General features: G+C 35.8%; 1 protein-coding gene across 3 annotated transcripts in view; it reads right to left on the reverse strand.

The window, feature by feature from the left end:
* WNK3 (WNK lysine deficient protein kinase 3) overlaps positions 1-27663 on the reverse strand; it is a gene marked incomplete at its 5' end in the record, with an annotated part of 124485 nt that overhangs the window by 21110 nt on the left and 75712 nt on the right. For all 3 annotated transcript variants that reach the window (XM_080795167.1, XM_080795166.1, XM_080795165.1), the window contains 6 exons: positions 4828-5768; positions 6139-6276; positions 7545-7596; positions 7678-7833; positions 9488-9604; positions 19209-19356. In XM_080795167.1, coding sequence (XP_080651293.1) covers positions 4828-5768; positions 6139-6276; positions 7545-7596; positions 7678-7833; positions 9488-9604; positions 19209-19356 — 1552 coding nt within the window. The remainder of the gene's footprint in view (positions 1-4827; positions 5769-6138; positions 6277-7544; positions 7597-7677; positions 7834-9487; positions 9605-19208; positions 19357-27663) is intronic.

The following is a 27663-nucleotide window of genomic DNA, read 5'->3' on the forward strand; positions in this document are numbered from 1 at the left end:
GCAACTTTGAAAACTGAAATTAAAATTATTTCCTTCATATGCTTCATTTACTAAAAAAAAGTTACTGAAACCCTATGCTCTTAAAATGAAACTTTCATTTATGCTCATATTATTTGAGAGAGTTAAAGATGCCTAACACACATGATAACATAGAAAAAAGCTTTTCTAGGCATTTAGATTTATAGAGAAAAACTACCAAATCAAATTTCTTACTTTATGTCAGCACGCAGAAACTTACAATGGACCTTGAAATTATTTCAAATTCTTGCTATAAAAATTGTTAACATCAGGCCACAGCTCACTATAAAATCACTCTCCTCTTCTTGCCTCCCATCCCTCCCAACAAAATGTCAGAATTAACTGTTGTATTCTAAATGAGTACTTTAAAAATAAAACCTCTATAACAGTTAATACAAAAGTATACAACTTTGGGAACATGAGACTCGTCTCTACTAATCTAGAAAATTAAATGAGTATTAAAAAGTTCAAAGAATGGGATTCAGCATTTGTCTGCAGGACGATAGCATAAGTGGCATTAAGTACACTGGAGTCTTGAATAAGCATTAACACTCAGGGCAGGTCAGCAGTTATTAAAATTCTGAACAATCAGTTCTTATTTTCTGAAGTCCTATTTTGGAAAAAAAAACTCATTCTGAACTAGTAATAATGCTACCTTCATGAAGAGAAAAAATTCTCAATAATATTAAATTTAGAAAATGTTGCATTGGTCCCACTGAAATTACAGAAAATTTTTTAATAAGTTATAACTGGATCAAGACGGTGAGTTAAGCACGAGTTCTAGTCTACCTTATCAGTCCAAATCCATAGACATGACAGAAAAAAACAGGCATAGACACATGCATATATGACTAAAGGAGGGAAAAGAAGCCCATGACACAGGCAGTAACTATTTCAAAATGCTGCAAACTTGGGTGGCAGATATCGGCAGTGAGAGCGAGCCCTGGCCAACCAAAGGGAAGAGTGGTTGGCTAGAATGCTTACAAAGCTGTCCCCAATCAGTCTCCTATCTACCTCAACATCATCTCATAACACTCTCCTACTTCCTGGACTTCTTTTGGTTCCTTGCACAGGTCTCCACCTATGACTGTTACCACCACACACAAGTTCTTCCCTGACTACCCTATATAAAGTAATCCCCTACTCATTCTATCATAGCCTTTTTCTTTATTTATTTGTTTAGGATCTATCTTCTCCCACTAGAATTTGGGCTTCACAAAGAGAGATCTTGACTTACTCACTGAATGGGAGAGTAAACTGGTTGGGGTACCAAAGAAAGAATAGCCAGGCAGTTCTTCTTTCCTTCCCCACCTCCACAGCAAGCAAAAGACAGTAGAGGCATCTGCTCCCAAATAAGAGTGGTGAGAGGAAAATGTCTGTGGCCCAATCACCAACGTAGGAAGGAGACAACATCCAGAAGGAAGGGAAAGCCCTTCCACCTTTGAAGAAGATTAAGCTACCTTCTAGGCAGCATTTCGAGACAAGTATAATATTCAGAGCCAAGAAGCGTGTCCCATGCCTTTCCCACAATTACTGGAGGAAGGCTACAACAATTATATATAGCATTTAGAGAGACAAACAAGAAACTGTACAGGGAAAAAAGAAAAAATGAGTCTAAGAATCACCAAACACTTATGGGAAATCAACACTATACAAAAACATTAGGGGCACCTGATTGGCTCAGTCAGTAGAGCATGTGACCCTTAATCTCAGGGTCATGAGTTGAGGCCCCACATTGGGTGTGGAGCCTACATAAAAAGTAAATAAATAAAAACTTTAAAAAAGAAAGAAAACACTAAATTCAATAAGAAGAATAGCCAAGTTTTGAAATAGCATCAATAACTTTAATGGAGATATTAATGACTTTAATGGAGATATTAATGACTTTAATATCTCCAGAAATATGTGTGAAGATAATACAAGCATAAGAAAAATTATGAACTACAGTTACTGGAAATTAAAAATATAATCCTTGGGGTGTCTGGGTGGTTCAGTGGGTTAAGCATCCAACTCTTGATTTCAGTTCAGATCATGATCTCAGGGTTGTGAAATTGAGCCCCATGCTGGGCTCTGTGCTGGGTGTGGAGCCTGCTTAAGATTCTCTCCCTCTCCCTCTGCCCTTCTCTCTTCCCCTCTCTAAAAAAAATGAAAAAAAAATTAAAATAAAAAAATAATAATAGATTCCTTGACATAAAGAAACAGCTGAATAGGAGACTGGAAATAGCTTAAAAATTGAGAAATTCTTCCAGTACAAAAAGCAAAAGGACAAAGAGATAAAAAGCAGACAACGAAAAGTTAATAGATAAGAAAAGCAGCAAATGAAGAAATAAACGATCTCTATTTACAGACAATATGATCTTATATATTATACAGAAAATACTAAATGATACACAAACTCAGCGAAATTGAAGGATACAACATCAACACAAAAAAATAGTTGTATTTCTATAGATTAGCAATGAAAAATCTGAAAAGGTAATTAAGAAAACAATTCCATTTATAATAAAAACAAACAGAATAACAATGGTACTGGAACAATTGGATAGTCAGATGCAAAAGAATGAAGGTGAATCTTTATTTCACACCATATACAAAAATTAACTCAAAATGACCCTACCATGTACACTTAATCAAGTGTGAAGCAATAAAGGCATTTTTGGACTTAAAAAAATACCCAAATTAGTCATTCATGCAACAAATTTAAAAATATTACTCATTGAAGCATTTTGGAGTAGGGGAGGAAGGAATTCTAGGACACGAGAAATAGTGGCAAGTAAGTTTGATCCAGAAGTAGCAATGGACACTTAGACAAAAGAATCCATTTGACCTTGACACGTGAGTGTCCTCTGAGCAACAAAATTTAAATGACAGAAAATTATTTTTCATTTTTAATGGTTCTAATCATCTTACATGATCATCGGATAACAATATAATCATAATATAAATGCTGTTTACTGACCTTCAATTCTTCAAATCAACCCACAGACAAAGCAAAACCAATGTTACAGAAAAAAAAATGTAGATGTTATAAACTTTGCCAGTGTTAAAAAGCAATACACGTAATAAAAATTAGGAGGTATGTGGGAAAGAAGAAGAGAGGGAAAATATAATAATTTCCTCACCCTTCATAGTAGTGAATTATTAGGTATTATCTAAAAGTATTCAATCAAAAGATAGATGAATAAGTGTATTATTTACAAGTTATTAATGGCAATGACTTCAAGAATTAAAACCAGAAACTGAACAGTGTTTGGGGAGGAGACTGGGGTATAAGAAGTTGTTAACATAATTACTTTTAATTTTCTATCCTTCTGAATTGCTTTCCTGTTTATATATTAACTACATAATTTAAAACTACTAGTTTACAACAATATAAATCTTTATGTTGTATCTCTTCACTGGAATATTATGCCATTGTTTAAAAAACATAAGTGAAAAAAAAAATAAAAAATAAAAAACATAAGTGAGGTGGAACTATGTGTACCAAAATGGATAAATGCTCATAATTGAAAAAATGCAGAATAGCACATGCATGTAGAGAAGTATATGTATAAAAACATATGTATCTATGTCTTTGTAAATATGTAATAAAGAGGTATGACTGGGGCGCCTGGGTGGCTCAATCCACTAAGCATCTGACTTCTGCTAAGGTCATGATCTTGGGCGGGGATTGAGCCCCAGGTTGGGCTCCCTCCCCCAGCTCATGCTCTCTTTCTCTCTCAAATAAATAAATAAAATCCTTTAAAAAAAGAAGTATGATTATACAAATATCTGTATGTTAGTTAAAACTATGTCTGCAAAGATTCATTAACAGCTGTGTCTATAGGTTTGGAAGTGGGATGGATTTTACTTTACATACACACATATGATACTTATATAATAATAACAATAATAAAGAGATACAGTGGTGAAGATTTATAAATATATCTATGATATACTATAAAATGAAAAGATAAATTTGCAGACCAATATGCATATAGCGCAATCCTATTTTTTTAAATAAAAAGTTATAGGGATGTAAAAAGATCCATGTAAGCTTAAGAAGGTTAAGTACCAAATACTGGATAAACACCAGATAGTCATTACCCCTGTGATTTGAAGGAATAGAAAAGGGAAATTAAGTTCCTATGTACATAACTTGAAAAAAATACCGTATGATTTCACTCACGTGGAATTTACGAAACAAAACAAATGAACTCGGGGTAGGAGAAGAGGAAAACCAAGAACCAGAGAGGGGAGGTGGGTGGACTGATGGGCTGAATAGGAGATCAGGATTAAGGAGGGCACTTGTGATAAACGCAAGGTGTTGGATCACAGCAGGAAGTGCTGAATCACTATATTGTACACCTGCACTAATATTAGACTGGAGGTGAACTGGAATTTAAATTTAAAAAAATAATAATTTTTTTCAAATAAAACCCACCAAACAAGATTAAACTAGAAGCATAAACTTTTAACTTTTAAGAAAGGAAATTGGGACCAGGCACTTTTAAGTGGAAATCTAAAAGCCAGTTCTTCCTACCTACTAAAACAATCTATGAATCAGTCCTGTTGTCACTAATACAAAAAAAGACATCCTTGCAGGTTCCTAGTTAATTCACCAGAGGGCTCTCTCACCAAAGATACTTCTGTCATCTCCATCTAGAAATTCTGGGCACCTGCAGCCAAAATCATGACCTTCTTAAATAACCTGCGACCTCAGAATCTTAAGACATAGACAATTTCATTTCAAAGGATATAACTTTAGAAAAGAAGGAATTTCTTTAAAAGAATAAGGGTAAGAAATCGATTAGAAAGAATAATACTTACATGTAAACATAATTCGCTGGGTATAGAAGTTATCACATTCAGGTCCCTTTTGAATACTGATATGTTAGCAGGCTGACTTGCAGCCACATTGGACAGAATCTTAGAGCCTGTCTGCTGAAAATTAGGGGACTGTGCAGGACTATCTTGAATTCCACTGTGACTGATGCCTATGACTTCTGGCACTGGGCATGAGAGCGTATCTTCAGCAGAGGAAGAAAATGGAGAGTCTATGCTTTGGGTATCCTTCTGACTCTCAGGATAGATGCTAGATATGCTATGCTCCTGATAGAGCAAGTTTCTTAATTTTTCATCCAGAGTTTTAATTCGGTTGTCTGCAAACTCCATTTTTGGAGGTCTTTCCCCATCTGATTCCAGGATAGTAGTGGGTAGAAGGGTAGTCAGTTCAAGGCCAGGGGTCTGAGTGGGAATGACCATCTTAGGAGAACTTGCTTCAGTGTTCATTGTGGTTTCTCCTTCTTGGGAAATAAACTCTGCATCCATAGTTGGCTGCTGCACTGCTAAGGATTGAGGCTTTTGATCAGATATAAATGCCAGAGTTGTAACAGAGTTACCAGCAATCTGAGTTGACTCGCCAGGAGGGACCATAGGTACATCAGCCTGACTGGCAGCTTGGTGACATGGATATACAGGTAGAAATATGCCTGCTCGGTTGGTGAGTCCCTCACCAACTGGAACTGCACGAACTGAAGTAGCAGTATAACTTGAACTACTAGTAACTCGTGCCATTATCTGCCTGTCATCTTCCACTCGATACAATATAGCTGGCTGCTTAGTTTCTACACTGGCATATTCAGAAATCTTACCATCAACTACATCCTTGAGTTCTGATTTGGAGGCAAAAAGTACACGCTGGCATGGATTACTTTCTAGAGTGGGCAGTGTGTCCTGTGATATTTCCTTATTACTTGTGGTTCTTGGACCTGGAACAATAACAAAGAAAAGCTAGGCACATATTAATAAATACAAAGCATGGACTAGTAACCAAATTCAAAGGGGACAAGAGGAGCAAGGGACAAACAAGAACCTGTGTGAATAAGTCTTGTAAATAAGACTCAAAATACACAGAATTCAACCTGTCAAGGAATAAAAACTTTTTATTTTTTCCCATAAATATATTTTAAAATATTACCTTTTAAAATGGCTTAAGTTATACCCTAACAATAATACCTTCAAAAATTATTATGAACATTCTCATAAGAATACAATATCCATGAACACAAATTAAAGATATCGTATATATCTTGTAACCCCTCCAAGTTTGGAGAAAGCTGGCAGACAATGAACACTTACCAGGAAGCAGAGACAGCCCAGGAACTGTAGATATGGACTGCTGAAGAGAAGGAGGTGATTGAGCCTCACGGTTTCTTATTGTTTGATTGATACAGAATCGCCACCGACCAACTGGGGATGACTGTGGAGCAGATTCATCTGTAAAAAGAATTAGCAAATATCAATATGCTAAGCAACTGTCAACATGTTTACCCTATTAAGGAAACCAGGTTAAAACACCAATTTGTCTTGTATCTCCATTTCCAACAGCATTAGGATATGTGTAATTTATAAGACCAGACCTCCCAACGCAGGCAAATACTCTAAAGAACTAAGTACAAGATATTATTAGGGAAGGATTTTTTAAATCTATGAAAACAAACATTGTAGTAATAGCAATTAGAAGAGGGCACATTTTGGGGGGAAAATGGAAAGCACTTTTTCCAATAAAACCTCTATCTCCTGTTCTGCATCCTGATTATGATGATGCTTACCCAATTCTATAGGTATTAAAACTTACAGAACTATACACCAAAAGAAAAAAATCAATTTTACTGTATGACAACTTAAAAATAAAGTCCCTACATCTTTATTCCTACTTTGTAAATTCATTCAAATAAGTAATTCTTTTTGTAAACTTTACCATACTTTATTACTCAGAAATCTGCTCAAATTCCCCCTAGCAAGAAAGAACAGAGGAGGACCCTGGCATCCTAACACAAAGTAAATTTCAGGGTAATGGTATCTGGTTTCATGACTCCCACACCACCTGTTGCTTCTTCATGTTGTTATAATTCCTTCACAGGTCCTCATTTGTCTATGGCTCTTCGCCCCCTCCCAGATACTCTAAATATAACCATGACCAGAGCTGAAAAGAATGGAGAGATAAAGTCATCAGAAAAGAAAACAGAAGAACCCATTTTTAGTCCCTGGAAGTTTAGCTAGTAACTGATTTACAAAAACTTATCAGTGATCACAGTAGGTAGAAGTATAACACTAGTGGAAGGAAATCAAGATATAAATGACTATATTAAAACACGAGGCAAACTTAGAACATAGTGATATTAGTTAAGAAAGGTACTGTCCACATCATATCAGTGGTTTAAAAAACCAACTTACCAATTAACTTCAAACAGTAAAGCCATTAAAGGTCATCAGAACTGTGACTGCTTTTCAGATAACATACAATGCAATGACTCAGAAATCAATTAATTGGATAAAGAACCAACACTTGAAGAAAATCTGGAGAATGACTTTACTTCTTACATCTGGGCTGAAAAGGCCTTTCCAAGTGTGGGTAAACCTACATTAACAATTTATGAATTTCCTTTATGGGCTAGTATCTTTCTCAATGAAGATACATAAATTAAAGTTTCCAAATGTCTTGCTTCAAAAGCCACATGGTAAATTTTATGAAATATACTTACTGCTGGTTTGAGTGGATGCAGAATTTATCTGTACTTGTTCAGATGATCCTGTCTGAATTAAAAATGAACAGATAAATAAAGAAGTTCCTGATATATATCTGAGAAGACCTATTTGCTAAACAACTGCTCTTACTTGGCTATTGTTGGATTCCACAATAATAGAGTCAATTCCGATGGCTCTATCTGCAGCAGAGTGGGCATTAAGGATCTCCTGGGCTTGACCTACAATAGCCCTCAATTCTTCTACAAATTTTTCTTTCTCACTTTCTAGCACAAAGTTATCTTCAACCTGTCCAAAAGTAAAAGTAAGTCTATTAAATTTAGTTTCTTCAAAATTATAATATTATATCAATGGTGACTATCTTAAATTAAAATAAATGAAAATTAAGTATTAGATACAAAGGCCACACGAGAATTAAAAACAACCAGCACTGGGGCACCTGGGTGGCTTAGTCAGCTGAGTGTCCAACACTTGGTTTCAGCTCAGGTCATGATCTCAGGGTCGTGAGATCGAGCCCAGCATCAGGCTCCACACTCAACAGGGAGTCTGCTTGAGATGCTCTCCCTCTGCCCCTCCCTCCGCTGGCGCTCTTGCGCTCTCTAAAATAAATAAATAAATCTTTAAAAAAATGACCACACTAAAATGCCACATAAAACATTAACTTATTCTTATTTTGAGACCACTGATGCTTGTCAGATTGGTACCACCTACCAGAGAAAAAGCCAACATTTTAAAAAAAATCTCACATTCTATAAATTATCATTTGAGGAACATAACTGATGAAATGTTTATGATTACCACTAGGATGTCCAAACCCAAAAGTTTTTTAAATCACAAAATGAACATCTCTAAAGCTTATAAAGAATGGCCTGGAGAGTTCAGAAAACATGTTAAACAAGAGGCAGAACTAGACTGGAGCCGGGGGTGGAAGGAATGGGGTGGCTGAGTGATGGACATTGGGGAGGGTATGTGTTACGGCGAGTGCTGTGAATTGTGTAAGACTGATGAATCACAGACCTGTACCCCCGAAGCAAATAATACATTATATGTTAATTTTTTTAAAAAAGAACTGTAACTAAAGAATTTTAGTTTTATTTCCTGTGTAACAATTATTAGATCAATGAACTATTTACTGAAAACAAAACAAAAACAAGAGGCAGAACTAACAACATTATTAACTTTAAAAATGCTTAATTCTTTTTCTTCAGAAATGCACATCTAAAGAAAACTGGCAGAAACAATCTGAGGGTTTTGGAGGGAGGAGGGTGGGAGGTTGGGTGAGCCTGGTGGCAGGTATTATGGAGGGCACGTATTGCATGCAGCACTAGGTGTGGTGCATAAACAATGAATTCTGGAATACTGAGAAAAAATAAAAAAAATAAAGGCTATTAAAAAAAAAGCATGAAGTACTCTTCCTTCTACCCTTATTTATCTGAATTTAAAAAAGGGCAAAACAACTAACTTATTTGAACATAACATAATTAATTAACATATTTTCAAAGAAAATATGAAAACTAAAAGAAATGATGAGTATTATTTAAACACCTATTTGTAAGATGACGTATCAGTACCTAACACAATAGAATTACCTGGGGTATTTTACAAACTAGTGATGCTTAGGCCTTACAGCCAAAGATTCTGATTTAATTAGGGACCTAGGCAATGGATTTGTTTGTAAAAAGCTCTTAAGATGACTTTAACATGCTGCCCGGGATAAGAATCATCGACCTATTAATAAAAACCCCTCATATTTTAGAGATAAATATACTGAAATGAAAGAAGTTACAGTGACTTACTTTTTGTTATAAGTAGTATAGTTCTGCGCAAATCTTAAAAACTAATGGTACCCTAAAAAGACTGCTCTGAATAAGTGAGGGGAGAGTATGAGTAAAAAAAGAGACAGAATGCTAAAGGTTAAATAACTTGGTTTCACTGTACTTACCATATAGTCTGCAATATCCTCTGGTGCATCACCATCAACATCAAACTTGAAGGTGACCATCTTGTTGTTGTGTGTCTCCAGTTGACACTCCACCATATTGTCTCCAGATATTGATACCTGGATACAAACATTTCACCAATTTAAGAATCACAGTTATTTATTATCTTCTCTTTGCAATCAACCAAGGAACTAGATGAGCGTATGTTCAATATATGGAAAAATAGTTTAAACTGTTGAGAATATAAAAAGATTGTTTTTCCCTATTGAAATAGTGCCTTAGCACCCATCCTATGACAAATACAAGAGTTAAACTAGCAAAATATAAATTAGAAATGTGATCCAACAGAAAAGAAAAAGGAATACAACTTCCATAAAAAGACTAAAAAGAAAGACAAAAAAGTCAGAAGAAGTCTATTTTTTCCAAAATGCAAAGATCATTCAGTCATTCATTCCAAAATTCTCTTACTCCTACAAATTGGCTCTTTAAGCAAAAGAAAACATACTGCTATTGGAAATGTATACTGGTCCAGACTTTTTGGACAGTCCATCTAGCAATATGTATTTAAAATTTTTTTAAATCTTCATATATTTTCATTAGTTTCATTAATTTATCTTAAATTGAAGTATAATTAACATACACAGTTATATTGAACTCAGGTGTCCAACATACTGATTTAACAATTCCATACATTACTCAGTGCTCACCATGGTAAATGTACTTACCACCTGTCACCAAACAATGTTATTACAATGTCACTGACTATATTCCCTTTGTTGTACATTCCCCGCAACAAAACAACTTCCCCTGTACCGACCACTTTTATTCTCTGTATTAATGAGTTTGGGGGTTTTTTTGTTTGTTTTTTGTCACTTTTTCACCCATTAATTCTACTTCTAGGAATGAAGCATTAAGAAGAATCAGGGATGTTTATAAAGATCCATGCTCAAGAGTGTCTGTTACAGAGAAACACACAGAGACAGACAGACAAAAGGAGAGAGAGGGGCCCCTGGGTGGCTCAGTGTGTTAAGCCTCTGCCTTGAGCTCAGGTCATGATTTCAGCATCCTAGGATCTAGCCCCAAGTCCGGCTCTCTGCTCAGCAGGGAGCCTGCTTCCTCCTCTCTCTCTTTGCCTGCCTCTCTGCCTACTTGTGATCTCTGTCTGCCAAATAAATAAATAAAATCTTTTTTAAATAAAGGAGAGAGAAAGACAAAAAGTTAAAGAGGACACAGACTGGCAGACAGAGAGACTGAAAACAACCTAAATGACAACAGAAGAAATTTTTAAATTGTTATAGCTCTATATAAGGGACTACCTAAGACAGCAATTGGAAATATTATATTACTGAAAAATTACTGACATAGGAAAATGTACATGATATATTAAGCTTTTAAAAAAGGAGAATATGCCTTCTCAAACTACTACAAAAAAATAGAAGGGGAAGGAAAACTTCCAAATTCATTCTGACACCAGCATTAACTGGATACAAAACCAGATTAAGAAACTGCAAAAAAAAAAAAAAAAGAACTATAAACCAATATCCCTGATAAACATAGATGTAAAAAATACTCAACAAAATACAATAAACTGAATCCAACAACACATTTAAAAAAAATCATTCACCACAATCAAGTAGAATTTATTCCTGGGATGCAAAGGTGGTTCAATATTCACGAATCAATCAATGTAATACACACACATCAACATGAGAAAGAATAAGCCATATGATCATTTCAATAGATGCAGAAAAAGCACACGACAAAGCACAACATCCTTTCATGATGAAAACCCTCAAGAGGTTTATAGGGAACATCCCTCAAAAAAAATAAAGGTCGTATGTGAAAAATCCATAGATAACATCATGCTCAATGATGAAAAACTGAAACCTTTCCCCCAAAGGTCAGGAAAAATTCAAGGATGTCTACTCTCACCCCTTTTATTCAACACAGTACTAGAAGTCCTAGCCACGGAAATCAAATGACAAAAACAAATAAAAGGAATCCAAATCAGTAAGGAAGAAGTAAAACTTTCATTATTTGCAGACAACATGATACTATATATAGAAAACTTAAAGAAAAAGAAAACAAAACACTGAAAAAACTACTAGAACTGATAAATGAATTGACTATGGTCGCAGGATAAAAAATCAATGTACAGATATCAGTCGAATTTCAGTACACTAATAATGAATCAGCAGAAACAGAAAGAGAGAAAGAAAGAAAGAAAGAAAGAAAGAAAATCACATTAACAGTTGTACCAAAAATAATAAAATACCTTGGAATAATCTTATCAAAGAGGCAAAAGACCTATACTCTGAAAACCATCAAATACTGATGAAAAATAAAGATGACACAAAGAAATGGGAAGATATTCCATGCTCATGAATTGAAAGAACAAATACTATTAAAATGATCATACTACCCAAGGCAATCTACACATTTAATGCAAACCTTATCAAAATAACAATATTTTTTCACGGAACTAGAACAAAATACCCTAAAATTTGTATGTAACCACAAAAAAAACTCTGATTAGCCCAAACAATTCTCAAAAAGAAAAGCAAAGCTAGAGGTATCACAATTCCACAAGTTAGAACACAAAGCCATCATAATCAAAACAGTACAGTACTGGCACAAAAACAGACACTCAGATCAAAAGAATAGGATAGAAAGCCCAGAAATAAACACACAATTATATGGTCAATTAATCTTCAGCAAAAGAGCCAAGAATATACAATTGGAAAAGACAGTGTCTTTGAAAAACAGCATTGGTAAAACTGTAGAGTTACATGCAAAAGAATGAAACTGGACTACTTTCATACACCATACACAAAATAAATTCAAAATAGATGAAAGAATTAAATGAGAGGCCTAAAACCATAAAAGTCCTAGATGGGAACACAGGCAGTAATTTCTGTGACACTAGCCGTACCAACATTATTCTAGATACGTCTTCTGAGGCAAGGAAAATAAAAACAGAAATGAACTACTGGGACTGTAACAAAATAAAAAGTTTCTTTACAGCAATGAAAATAATCAACAAAACTGAAAAACAACCTACTAAATTGGAGAAGATATTTACAACTGACATATCCAATAAAGGGTTATCAAGAAAGGTTATAAAGAAAATATAAAACAAGGTTATAAAGAAAATATACAACTCAATATAAGAAATAAACCAATTACAAAATGGGCAGAAGAGAGAGTAAGAGTTTGGCAAGACAGTGGAATAGGAGGACCTGGAGCTCACCTCACCCCGTGTTTTCAATTAGGTATCATCCACATCCAAGTCAATAAACTGGACAGCAATCTGAAGACTGGCAAAACAAATTCCACAACTAAATATATGGAAGAAGCATCACCTCAAAGGTTAGGAAGGTCAATGGTAAAGAAGGCTGCCTGTAGGAGGGACTAGCTATACAAAGACTGCTGAGAAACAGGTCCTCAAGGAAAACTAATTCCCATAACGTATAGCTTTAAGAACCAGATGGGTTGAGTTTGTAAAACCAGGGGGGCTTAGAACCTTGAACTTTGAAGGTCAGCTGACTCAGCACTGGGCAATCCAGGAGGCCAAGTGATAGCTGGGGGTTATTGCCCTTAAAGAGACAGCGACCTGTGGGGAGGCAACATAAAAATGGAAGTCACAGGGGCACCTGGGTGGCCCAGTGGGTTAAAGCCTCTGCAGAAGACACAGGTGGCTTTCTTAACACAAAAAAACAGACACAAAGAGCCAGAAAAAGTGAGATAAAAACTTATACCAGATAAAAGAACTGGACAAGCCACAGCCAGAGATATAAGTAACATGCCTGATAAAGAAAGCAAAAAATGATAAGGAAATTCACTGGACTTGAGAAGAATAGAAGACATGAGTGAGACCCTTAACACAGAGATAAGGAAAGACATAACAGAGTTAAAGGGCACAATAAATGAAATGAGAAACATACTTAATGGAATGAAAAGCAAGACAGAAGAAGCAGAGAAATGAATTAGTGACCTGGAAGAAAGAGTAGTAGAAAGGAATAAAGATGAACAAAGAGAGACAAAAGAACTATGCAACGAAAAAATAGACTTAGGAAACTCAGTGAATCCATCAAATGTAATAACATTCAAACAACAGGAGTCTCAAAAGAAGAAGAGAGAGAAAGGGGAGAGCAGAACATTTATTTCAAGAAATAATTGTTAAAAACATCCCCATCTGGAGGAAGGAAGCAAAAATCCAGATCCAGGAGGCACAGAGAACTCCAAAAGAATAAACAAAAGCAGACTGATACCAAGACATATTGTAATTAAATTTGCAAAATGAGTAACAAAAAAAAAATCTCAAAAGCAGTGAGACAAAAGAAACCCTTAACTTACAAAGGTAAAGCCATAAGGCTAGCAGGAGATTTTGCAATAGAAACTTTGCAAGCCAAAAGGGAGTGGCATGATCTATTCAAAGTGCTGAACGAAAGAATCTGAAGCCAAGAATACTCTATACAGCAAAGCTATCATTCTGTATAAAATAAGAGATAGAGTTTCACAAACAAAAACTAAAGCAGTTCATGATCACTAAACCAGCCCTGCAGAAATATTAAAAAGGACTCTGAGCAGAAAAGAGAAAGCAAAAGTGACAGCATATGGGGTGCCTGGGTGGATCAGTCAGTTGAGTGTCCCACCCTTGATTTCGGCTTAGGTCATGATCTCAGGGTTGTGAAACTGAGCCCCTAGGGAGTCTGCTAGAGATTCTCTCTCCCTCTCCTTCTGCCCCTCCCCCAGTCAAGTGTGCTCGCTCTCTCTTTCCAACGTAAATGAATAAATAAATAATTTTGAAAAGTGAATAAATAAGTCTTTAAAAGTAAAAAAGAGGAAAAGTGACAGTACAGGTGCAGAAAACGGAGAAGTGGTAAAAGTGAGTATTTCTGTACAAAAAAAAATCAGTTAAGGAACTCACCAAAAAAAAGGATTACATGAACTAACCTATACCTAAAACATGGGGAGAAGAGAAGTAAAGAATCGGTTCAAACTTAAATGACCATCAACCTAACATAGACTGCAATATGCAGTAAATGTTAAATCAAATTTATCATATATCCAGTATCACATATCAAAACCACTAATATTCAAAGATAAAGAAATCCAAATATAAAACTGAAAAATCAGCAATATATGAAAGAAAAACACAAGAAAGGGAGAAAAAAAATCTCTCACAAGTAATAAAATGCAATAAGTACATATCTAATAGATATGTAATTGATAATTACTTTCAGTGTAATAAATGGAATAAATACTCCAGTGAAAAGACATAGGGTAACAGAATGTATAAGAATACAATGCCCATCTATATGCTGCCTACAAAAGATCAATTCTACACTTAAAGACTTAAGAAGATTGAAAGTGACAGGGTGGATAAACATCTATCATGCAAATGGATGTCGAGAGAAAGCCAGAATAGCAGTACTTACATCAAACTAGACATTTAAACCAAAAATATAAGAAGACATTAAAAAAGACATAACAATAAAGGTGACAAGCCAACGAGAAGCTGTAACAACTGCAAATATTTATGAACCTAACATGGGACCAGTGAAATACGTAAAACAGTAATAACAAATATAAAGGAACTTATCGATAATAATCAATAATAGCAGGGGACTTAAACACCCTACTTATATCAATGGACATATCATCCAAACAGAAAATGAACAAGGAAACACTGGCTTTGCATGACACACTGGAACAGATGGATTTAACACACACATTCAGAACATTCCACCCTAAAACAGGAGAATACACAGTGTTTTCAAGTGCACATTGAACAACCTACAGAATAGATCAAATATTAGCTCTCAAAACAAGTCACAATAAATTCAAGAAGATTGAAGTCATACCATGCATCTTTTCTGACCACAATGCTATGAAACCAGAAGTCAGCCACAAGAAAAAAAAACCTAGAAAGACTACAAATATATGCAGGTTAATTAACATGCAACTAGTCAATGAATGGCTCAACCAGGAAACAAAAGAAGAAATAAAAAAGAAACAAATGAAAATGAGAACACAATGGCCCAAAACCTCTGGGATGTAACAAAAGCTGTTTTGTTTAAATATTTTATTTATTCATTTGAGAGAGAGAGAGAGTATGAGAAAGAGAGAGAGCACAAGCACAAGGAGGGTGGTGCAGAGGCAGAGGGAGAAGTAGACGCCACGCTGAGCGGGGAGCCTGATGTGGGACTTGATCCCAGGATCCTGGGATCATGACCTGAGCTGAAGGCAGATACTTAACTGACTGAGCCACCCAGGCACCCAGCAAAAGCTGTTCTAACATGGAAGTTTGTAACAACAATCTGGGAGTACCTCAAAAAGTAAGAAAACTCTCAAATAAACAATGTGACCTTGCATCTAAAGGAGCTAGAAAAAACCAACAAACAAAACCTTAAACCAGCAGAAGGAAAGATAAAGATTAGAGCAGAAATAAATGATATAGAAACTGGAAAAACAAGCAAACAAACAGAATAGACAGTGAAAGGAAGGGTTAGCTCTATGAAAAAAATGAATAAAACTAATAAACTTCTACTGACACTTATCAAGAAAAAAAGGGCTCAAATAAATAAAATCACAAATGAGCAAAGAGAAATAACAATCAACACCACACATAGATAGAAACAATTATAAGAGAATATTATGGGGTGCCTGGGTGGCTCAGTGGTTTAAGCCTCTGCCTTCAACTCAGGTCATGATCCCAGCGTCCTGGGATCGAGCCCTGCATCGGGCTCTCTACTCAGCAGGGAGCCTGCTTCACCCACTCTCTCTCTGCCTGCCTCTCTGCCTACCTGTGGTCTCTGTCTGTCAAATAAATAAATAAAAAACCTTTAAAAAAAAAAGAATGTATTGACCTGTACATTGATTGGATGTGTCCTTTAAAAAAAAAGAGAGAATATTATGAAAAATTATATGCTAGAAATTAGGAAACCTAGAAGAAATGGATAAATTCCTACAAACATATAAACTACCAAAACTGAAACAGAAGGGGATAGAAAATTTGAACAGATAACCAACAAAGAACTTGAGTCAGTAATCAAAAACTCCCAACAAAAAAAGTCCAGGTCCAGATGCCTTCACAAGCAAATTCTACCAAACATTTAAAGAAGAGTTAATACCTATTCTTCTCACACTATTCCAAAAAATAGAGAAGAACGGAAAACTTGCCAATTTGCTCTATGACACCAGCATTACTCTGACTCCAAAACCAGATAAAGACACCACTAGAAAAGAGAACTCCAAGCCAATATCCCTGATGACCATACACACAAAAATCAATGTTTAAAAGGAAAAGCAGGGGTGCCTGGATGGCTCAGTCAGTTAAGCAGCTCAGGTCATCATGAGCTCAGGGTTGTGAGATAAAGCCTCACATAGGACTCCAAGCTCAGCAGGCAATTTGCTTCTCTTCCTCTCTCTCTCCCTTTCCCTGTGCCCTTCCCTCTACTTACATGCATGCTCTCTCTTTCTCTCTAAAAAACGAACTGATAAATCTTTACAAAATAAAAGGAAAAGGAAAAGCAAAGCTGGAGGCAACAGAACTCTAGACATCAGGTTATACGACTAAGCTGTATTAATCAAAACACTATGGTGCTGGCATAAAAATAAACAGATAAATCAATGAACAATAATAGAAAATCTAGAAGAGTAAACCCACAACTTTAGGATCAATTAATCTTCAACAAAGCAGGAAACAATATCCAGTGGTAAAAGGACAGTCTCTTCAACAAATGGCTTTGGAAAAACTGGACAGCAACATGCAAAAGAATAAAATTTCACCACTTTCTTACACCATATACAAAAATAAATTCAAAATGGATTAAAGATCTAAATGTAAGACCTAAAACTGCAAAAATCCTAGAAGAGAATACCAACAGTAACTTCCTGGTATCAGCACTAGCAACTTCTTTCTAGTTATATCTCCTGAAGAAAGGGACACGAAAGCAAAAATGATCTACTGGGACTACATCAAAATAAAATCTTCTAAACAGCAAAGGAAACAATTAAGAACTAAAGGCAACCTATGGAATGGGAGAAGATATTTGCAAATTACATATCTGATAAAGGGCTAGCATATAAAATGTATAAAGAATTTGTAAAACTCAACACAACAAAAACAAATAATCCAATTACAAAGTTGCCAGAAGACACAAACAGACATTTCTCCAAAGAAGACATTCAGATGGCCAACAGACACATGAAAAGATGCTCATCATCACAGACCTGAAAATCAAAACTACAATGAGCTATCACCTCATGCTTGTTGGAATGGCTAAAATCAACAACACAAGAAAAAATAGTTATTGACAAGGATGTGGCAAAAAAGGAACCCTCATGCATTATTGCCTGGAATCCAAACTGGTGTAGCCACTATGGAAAACACTATGGAAGTTCCTCAAAAAGTTCAAAATAGAACTACCCCATGATCCAGCAATCATATTACTGGCTATTTACATAAAAAATATATAAACATTAAAAAATATATATATATAAACATTAATTCAAAGGGATATATACAACCTTATGTTAATAGCAGCACTATTTACAATAAGCAAGATATGGAAGCAACTCAAGTGCCCATCAACTGAAGAATGGATAAAGAAGATGTGGGGTGTGTATATAGATATAGATATAGATATAGATATAGATATAGATATATACAAATACATATATACACACACAATGGAATATTATTCAGCCATAAAAAAGAATGAAATCTTGTCATTTGTAGCAAAATGGATGGCACTCGATAGTGTAATGCTAAGTACAATAAGTCAGTGAGACAAGGACAAATAACAACATTTTACTCATATGCAGTATTTAAGAACAAATGAAAAATTGAAAAAAAAAAGGGAGAGAGACAACCAAGAAATAGATAACCAGCAAAGAACTGGAGTCAGTAATCAAAAAACCTCCCCTGTTTATCACAGGGGAGGTATATGGGGGATGGGTGAGATAGATGATATGGATTAGATTACCTTTATCACGATGAGCAGTAAGTAATGTACACAACTGTTAAGTAACTGTATTATACACCAAAAACTAATATAACACCGTATGTTAACTCTACTGGAATTAAAATAAAAAACTTAATACAATTAATATATATGTGTATATGTGTGTGTGTACGTGTGTGTGTGTACAGCAAAAGAAAAAGAAGAATATGAAATTATATATATAGGTTTAAGCATCCATCCAAAATGTTTATCACATTGGTTAGAATACCAGCTTTAAAGTCTGAAATGGATTCAGATCCAACAATCACTTGCTAATTCAATGACCACAGACAAATTACTAAAGATGAGTATACTAACATCTATCATACAGGTGTACTGAAGGATTAAATGATAAAACAAATGCATAACATTTGGGGTTGCTACCACAAAAGAATACAATAAATATGCTACTATTACTAGTACTATTACAACCTTAATAATGTAAAATACTACACATACATACAGGAAAGAAAGATGAAACTAAAACATTAATAGGAACTATCTCTGAGAGGTGGTAAAAAGTGATTTTTATTTTCTTCCTAATATTTGGCCTATATTTCCTAGTACAGAATATTGTAATCAGAAAAAATTTTAATGAAAGAGATGTTAGCATTCTGCGATGCTCTATACTTATGTCTGAAGCAACATGGTCCCAACCTGTCAACACAGACCTCTACACACACACTTAACCAAATAATATTTACACACTGACCTGAAGGACAGTAAGTTGGAATTTAGTCCCCTTCTCTGGTCGAGGACAGGAAGCTCTTCTTTGTTTGATCCGATCTTGTTTGCCATTTCCACATGGGTTATCAGGGGTATTGATGTTTTCTTTCACAGCTGCCACATCAGGATTCAAACTAGTTATTAGAAAAAAAACAAAAGCAAGTCATATTCAATTTCTCAGAGAAAACATTATTCCATGATTCTTCAAAGCCCAGTATTTAACCCAAATTAGAATTAACATTTGAAATTCTATGATATCTAGAATAATTCCATTCTGACACTAAAATTCTAGAAAAATTCCAATTATAAAATAATACATAATCAGTTTAAGGATATAAATAAGAAATATAATGTCTGAGAATATACAAAAAGCACATTGTACACATTAAACTGGTTAATTTAATGGTATGTGAATTATATCTCAATGAAGATGTTATTCAAAGTTACAAAAAACTGAGATAATATGTATTTATTTGGCAATCACCTGACAGTAGTGGGAATAAAAGAAAAACATGGGCATTGACAATCTTTGTGGAACCTTTGATCAGAGGATGCTCTTGATCAATTTTATCTTGTTTGTTTTGGGTATATTATTAATGTGTTCAAATAAATCTTCTAAAAAACAATTTTCACTCAAAATATACCTGTTTATGTACTGAACTCAAAAGGACATAGACGAACAGGGTATAAGAAAGAACAAAAAATGAAAATGAGATTAAAAAAAAATGTGGTAAAGGTTCATTGGAAGATGGTGGCAGAATAGGAGGACCCTATGCTCGCTTGTCCCATGAATACAGCCAGATAACTATCAAATCATCCAAAATACACCAGCAATTGACCTGAAGACTGGAAGAACAACTACACAACTAAAGGTACAGAAGCAGCCACACTGAAGAAGATAGAAAGTGTGGAGACACGTTTGGGGAGAGAATCAGATAGTGGTCACTGGGGTGGGAAGGAAGCAGCGGTCACAGAAAAGGGTTACCAGACTAATACACAGGGGAGTGGATGGGAAAAAATCCCCATAGCAATTGGCTTGGAAAACAAGAGGGGCCAAATTTTATGACTTTCAGCAACCAGCAAGGCATAAAGCCTAGAGTTTTAAAGGTCACTGGGCTTGGCTGGGATACAGCCCAGAGGGCACTGTGCTACACTTGCAGAGCAGGCAGGCAAATAACCTGTGAGTATACAGTGTGGCAACAGTGATCTGAAGAGCACCTGGAGTACACAGTGGGGAGGTTATTTGTTCATTTCAGACCACATCCCAGAGAGGCATCATTCATGGAGAGAAACCTCCAGGAAGAAAAGAACTAGGAGGTGCCATTTCCTTCCCCTGACCCTAAGTGTAAGCATAGAGCCATGACAGGAACCAGCACAATGCTGACAACCCCAACCTTACATGCTTATAACAAGCCCTGCCTCTCCCACATTCTAGTGGAACTCCCATTCCCAGTCTCCATTGCCACAATCCCACCTTGATGACTCCCTCCCCCAGAAGATGGGCCCAAAACCCTGTTCATACAATGCTTCCTGACTTAGGAGTTTTGCAGAGCACCAGTTATAGTGTTGGTATAGGTCTCACTTCACAAACAGACTAGAGCACACCTAGCTAAAACATGCCACATTCAGGCAAGGGATCAAATACTGCCCACAACACACAAATAGAGCCTCGGCAAACAACTGGCCTGAAGGATAAAGTGACTAGGACAAAAGAAGAGCATACACAGCACACACTGGAGACACTCCTGTAAGCACCAGGCCCTAGGGAACAAGGGACACTACTGGGCAAGGCATTACAGGATCTCTTCATCATAAGGCCATTACCCTCAAGAATAGAAGATGTGGTTGACTTTCCTAAAGCGTAGAAACAGGCACAGTAATGTAGGTAAAATGAGAAGACAGAGAAATTTATCCGGAATGAAAGAACAGGACAAGGCCACAGCCAGAAATCTAAGCAAAACAGAGATACTTAACATGCCTGATAGAGAATTTAAAGTAATGATCACAAACATACTCACTGAACTTGAAAAAAGAATGGAGGACATCAGTGAGACCCTTAACATAGAGATAAGGAATAAATAAAATTTATTGAGCCCTGAAATAAAGGGCTCAATAAATGAAATGAGAAGCACATTTGATGGAATAAAGAGAAGGATGGAAGAAGTAGAGGAGCAAATTAGTAATTTAGAAGCCAGAATAATGGAAAGTCATCAAGTTGAACAAGAGAGAAAAAAGAATTATGAGAAATGAAAATAGACATAGGGAACACAGTGACTCCACCAAATGTAATAACATTCATATTATAGGAGTCCTAGAATAAGAGAGAAAAAACGGGGTAGAAAATTTGTTGGAAGAAATAATAGCTGAAAACTTCCCTAATCTGGAGAAGGTAACAGATATCCAGATCCAGGAGGCATGAGAACCCCCAATAAAATCAACAAAAGGAGATCCATACCAAGATATATTGTAATTAAACTGGCAAAAAAAATAGTGATGAAGAAAAAAATTTAAGGGGCATCTAGGAGGCTCAAGTCAGTTAAGCATCTGCCTTCAGCTCAAGCCATGATCCCAGGGTCCTGGGATTGAACCCCACATCAGGTGCCTGCTTCCCCATCTCCCTCTGCAGCCCCCCTGCTTCTGCTCTCTTTCCCTCCCTCTATCAAATGAATAAATAAAATCTTTTTAAAAAGTTTTAAAAGCAGCAAGGCAAAAGAAGATAGTAACATAAAAGAGAAACATAAAAGGATAGCAGATTTTTCAGCAGAAGCTTTGCAAGCCAGAGGGGAGGGGCATGATAAGTTCAAAGTACTGAATGAGAAAAATCTGCAGCCAAGAATACTCTATACAGCAAGGCTACCATTCAGAATAGAAGGAGAAATAAAAACTAAAGGAGTTCATGATGACTAAACCAGCTATGTAAAAAATATTAAAGGGGACTCTGTGAGTAGAAAGGAGAGACCAAAAATGAAAGTAGAAAGCTAGGAAATTAAAGAAGTAAAAATTAATATTTCTGTAAAAATTCAGTCAAGATATTAAAAAATAAATGGAAAACATGTAAAATATGTAAATTTGTGAAATATGACAAAATGTTCCTAAAATGTGGGGAAGAGAAGAGTAAAGAATGGGTCCAAACTTAAACGACCATCAAATTAATATAGACTGCTACTTGCAGAAGTCATCACACACAGACCTAACAGTAACCATATATCAAAAACCACTAATAAATATGTAAAGAACAGAGAGAAAAAAATCTAAATATATCAATAAGGAAAATCAAATGATAAAGAGATAAAAACAATAAAGGATTAGCAAAAATCTTCAGAAACAACCACAAAACAAAGAATAAAATGACAATACATTTTTAATAATTACTATGAAGGTAAATGGACTAAATGCTCCAATCAAAAGTCACAGGGAGACAGAATGGATAAAAAAAAAATAAGACCTACCTATATGCAGCCTAAAAGAGACTCATTTTAGACCTAAAGACACCAACAGACTGAAAATGAGGGAGTAGAGAAACATATATAATGAAAATGGCTATCAATAGAAAGATAGAGGAGCAATACTGGTATCAGAGAAAACAGACTTTAAAACAAAGACTAACAAGAGAAAAAGGAGGACAACATATAATCATGAAGGGGATAGCCAATCAGAAAATACAATACTTGTAAATATCTAGGCACCCAACATATGAGCAAAAAAAGACAAAGAGTTAATAACAAATATAAATAATCAATAATCATAGAATAGTTGGGTACTTTAACACCCCACTTACATCAATGGGCTGATCAACTAAATAGAAACTGGGTCTCCTAGGAGGCTCAGGCAGTTAAGCATTTGCCTTTAGCTCAGGTCATGATTTCACAATCCTGGCATAGAGCCCTGAAGAGGGCTCCCTGCTCAGTAGGGAGTCTGCTTCTCCCTCTTGCTCTGCCCCTCCCCACTGCTCATGCATTTTCTCTCTTGCTCTCAATCTCTCAAATAAATAAATAAAATCTTTTTAAAAAATCAGCAAGGAAACAATGGCTTTGAATGACACACTGGAACAGATGGATTTAACACACACATTCAGAACATTCCACCCTAACACAGCAGAATACATATTCTTTTCAAGTGCACACTGAACAACATACAGAATAGATCACATACTAGCTCTCAAAACAAGCCACAATAAATTCAAGAAGACTGAAGTCATACCACACATCTTTTCTGACCACAATGCTATAAAACCAGAGGTCAACCACAAGAAAAAATCTAGAAAGACCACAAATATATGCAGGTTAAACAACACGTAACTAGTCAATGAATGGCTCAACCAGGAAACAAAAGAAGAAATAAAAAAGTACATGGAAACAAATGAAAATGAGAACACAATGGTCCAAAACCTCTGGGATGCAACAAAAGCTGTTTTGTTTAAATAGTTTATTTATTCATTTGAGTGAGAGAGAGAGCAGGAGAAAGAGAGAGCACAAGCACAAGGGGGAAGGTACAGAGGCAGAGGGAGAAGCAGACACGCCGCTGAGCATGTAGCCCAATGCAGGACTTGATCCCAGGACCTTGGGATCATGACCTGAGCTGATGGCAGATGCTTATCTGACTGAGCCACCCAGGTGCCCAGCAAAAGCTGTTCTAACACGGAAGTTTATAACAATAATATAGGTGTACCTCAAAAAAGGAAAGCTCTCAAATAAACAACCTGACCTTGCATCTAAAGGAGCTAGGAAAAAACCAACAAACAAAACCTTAAACCAGCAGAAAGAAAGAATAAAGATTAGAGCAGAAATAAACAATACAGAAACTGAAAAGAACAAATAGAATAGACCAGTGAAAGGAAGGGCTGGCTTTATGAAAAAAATTAATACAATTGATAAACCTCTAGCCAGACTTAGCAAAAAGAAAAAAGAACCCAAATAAATAAAACCACAAATGAGAGAGGAGAAATAATCAATACCACAGAAATATGAACAACTATAGGAGAATATTATGAAAAACTACATGCAACAAACTGGACAACCTAGAAGGAATGAATAAATTCACAGAATCATATCAACTCCCAAAACTGAAACTGGAACAAATAGAAAATTTGGACAGACCAATAACCAGCAAAGAAATTGAGTCAGTAATCAAAAACTCCCAACAGGGGCGCCTGGGTGGCTCAGTGGTTTAAGCCTCTGCCTTCAGCTCAGGTCATGATCTCAGGGTCCTGGGATCGAGCCCCGCATCGGGCTCTCTGCTCAGCAGGAGCCTGCTTCCCCCTCTCTCTGTCTGCCTCTCTGCCTAGCTCTGATTTCTCTCTGTCAAATAAATAAAAAAATCTTAAAAAAAAAAAAAAAACCTCCCAACAAATAAAAGGCCAGGACCAGATGGCTTCACAGGTGAATTCTACCAAACATTTAAGGAAGAGTTAATATCTATTCTTCTTAAAATGTTCCGAAAAATAGAAAAGGAAAAAAAACTTCCAAGTCCATTCTTTGAGACTAGCATTACCCTGATACCAAAACCAGATAAAGATACCACTAAAAAAAGACAACCACAGGTCAATATCCTTTAACCTTGATGAATATAGACACAAAAATCCTCAACAAAACACTAGGAAACCGAATCTAACAGTACATTTTAAAAAATCATTCACTGGGTGCCTGGGTGGCTCAGTGGGTTAAGCCTCTGCCTTCCGCTCAGGTCATGATCTCAGGGTCCTGGGATCGAGTCCTGCATCAGGCTCTCTGCTCGGCAGGGAGCCTGCTTCCTCCTCTCTCTCTGCCTGCCTCTCTGCCTACTTGTGATCTCTCTCTGTCAAATAAATAAATAAAATCTTAAAAAAAATCATTCACCACTATCAAGTGGGATTTACTCCTAGATTTTAAGGGTGGTTTAATATTTGTAAATCAATCAACACATTACATCACATCAATAAGAGAAAGAATAAGAACCATTTGATCATTTCAATAGATGATGAAAAAGCATTTGACATAGTATAACATCCATTTATGATGAGAACCTTCAATGAAATAGGTATAAAGGAAACATACCTCAACATAATAAAGGCGATCTACGTAACACACAGAGGTAACATCATACTTAATGAGGAATAACTAAGAGTGTTCCCCTAAGGTCAGCAACAAATCAAGGATGTCTACTCTTCCACTTTTATTCAAGATAGTACTAGAAGTCAAGTCACAGAAATCAAACAACAACAAAAAAATAAAAGGCATCCAAACTGGTAGGAAGAAGTAAAACTCACTACTTGCAGATGACGTGATACTGTATATAGAAAACCCAAATGACTCTACTATAGAAAACCCAAACGACTCTACCACAAAACTGCCAGAACTGATAAAGAAATCAGTAAAGTTGCAGGATATAAAATCAATATACAGATATGTGTTGCATTTCTTTCTTCTTTAAAGATTTATTTATTTTAGAGAGAAAGAGAGAGCCAGCGCATGAGCAGGGGAGGGGCAGAGGCAGAGAGAGAGAGAGGATCTTAAGCATGCTCAATGTGGGGCTCGATCCCAGGTCCCTGAGATCATGATCTGAGCAGAAATCTAGAGTTAAACACTTAACCGAATGAGCCACCCACGCACCTCAGATACCTGTTCCATTTCTATACACCAATAATGTAGCAGTAGAAAGAGAAATTAGGAAACCAATCTCATTTACAATTGTACCAAAAATAGTAAGATACATATGAATAAACCGAATCAAAGAGGTAAAAGATCTGTACTCTGAAAACTATAAAACAGTGATAAAAGAAATTAAAGATGACACAAAGAAATGGAAAGACATTCCACACTGATAGATTAGAACAAATACTGTCAAAATGTCTAAACTACAAAAAGCAATCTATAGATTAAATGCAATCTCTGTCAAAATACTAACATTTTTTTTCAAAGAACTAGAACAAATGGTCCTAAAATTAGTATGAAATCACAAAAGACCCTGAATAGGCAAAGCAATCTTGAAAAAGAAAAGCAGAGCTGGTGGCATCACAACTCTGGACTTCACATTATATTAGAAAGCTGTAGTGACCAAAACAGTACTGGCACAAAAACAGACATACAGATCAATAGAACAGAACAGAATTTCAGAAATAAACTCACAACTATATGGTCAATTAATCTCTGACAAAGCAGGAAAGAACATCCAGTATGAAAAAAAATTTTCTTCAACAAATGTTGGCAAAACTATGAAACTGGACCATTTTCTTACACCATACACAAGAACAAATTCAAAATGGATGAAAGACCTAAATGGGAGACCTGAAATCACAAAAAGCCTAGAAGGCAATAACTTCTCTGACCTCGGCCCTAGCAACTTCTTTTTAGATACGTCTCCTGAGGCAAGGGAAACAAAAGCAAAAATAAACTACTGGAACTACACCAAAATAAAAACTTTCTCTATAGTGAAGGAAATAATCAACAAAACTGAAAGACAACCTACTGAATGGAATCAGACATTTGCAAATGACACATTCGATAAAGGGTTAGTACCCAAATATAAAGAACTTATAAAACTCAACACTCAAAAAAAAAAAACCCAATTAGGGTAGAAGAAATGAACAGCCATTTCTCCAAAGATATCCAGATAGCCAGCAGACACATGAAAAGATATTCAACATCACTTATAATCAGAGAAATGTAATCAAATCTACACTAAGCTACAACTTCACGCTTGTTGGAATGGCTAAAATCTACAACACAAGAATCAACACATGTTGGCAAGGATGCAGAGAAAGGGAACCCTCTTGCAATGTTGGTGGGACTGCAGACTGGTACAGCGACTACAGAAAATAGTACGACGGTTCCTCAAAAAGTTAAAAATAGAACTAGCCTCTGATCCAGCAATTGCACTACTGGGGATTTATCCAAGGAATGCAAAAACACTAATTCAAAAAGATACATCCACCCCTATATTTATAGCAGCACTATTTACAATAGCCAAATTATGGAAGCAGCCCAAGTGTCTATCAATTAATGAATAGATAAAGAAGATGTGGTGTATATACACACAATGGGATATTATTCAGCCATAAAAAAGAATGGAAATTATATGGATAGAGGTGGAGAGTATAATGCTAAGTGAAGACAGAGAAGGACAAATACTATATAATTTCCCTCATATTTGGAATTTAAGAAACAAAATCAATAAGCAAAGGGACAAAAATACAGAGGAGAGGCAGACAAATGAAGAAACGGGCTCATCACTATAGAGAACAAAGTGTCACAAAAGAGAGGTGGGGGGGAATGGGTTAAAAATGGAATGGGGATTAAGGTGTACACTTCTCATACTCAGCACTGGGAATTGTTTGGAATTGTTGAATCACTATATCATACACCTAAAACTAATAAAACACTGAATGTTAAAAAAAATAAAAAGTAAAACACTATACTCAAGGGAAAAAGGGAAATGTGTTATATTCATGATTACACACACAGTGA

Source organism: Martes martes (genome assembly GCF_963455335.1).
Source record: "Martes martes genome assembly, chromosome: X".
In the NCBI taxonomy this organism is placed as follows: domain Eukaryota; kingdom Metazoa; phylum Chordata; class Mammalia; order Carnivora; family Mustelidae; genus Martes; species Martes martes.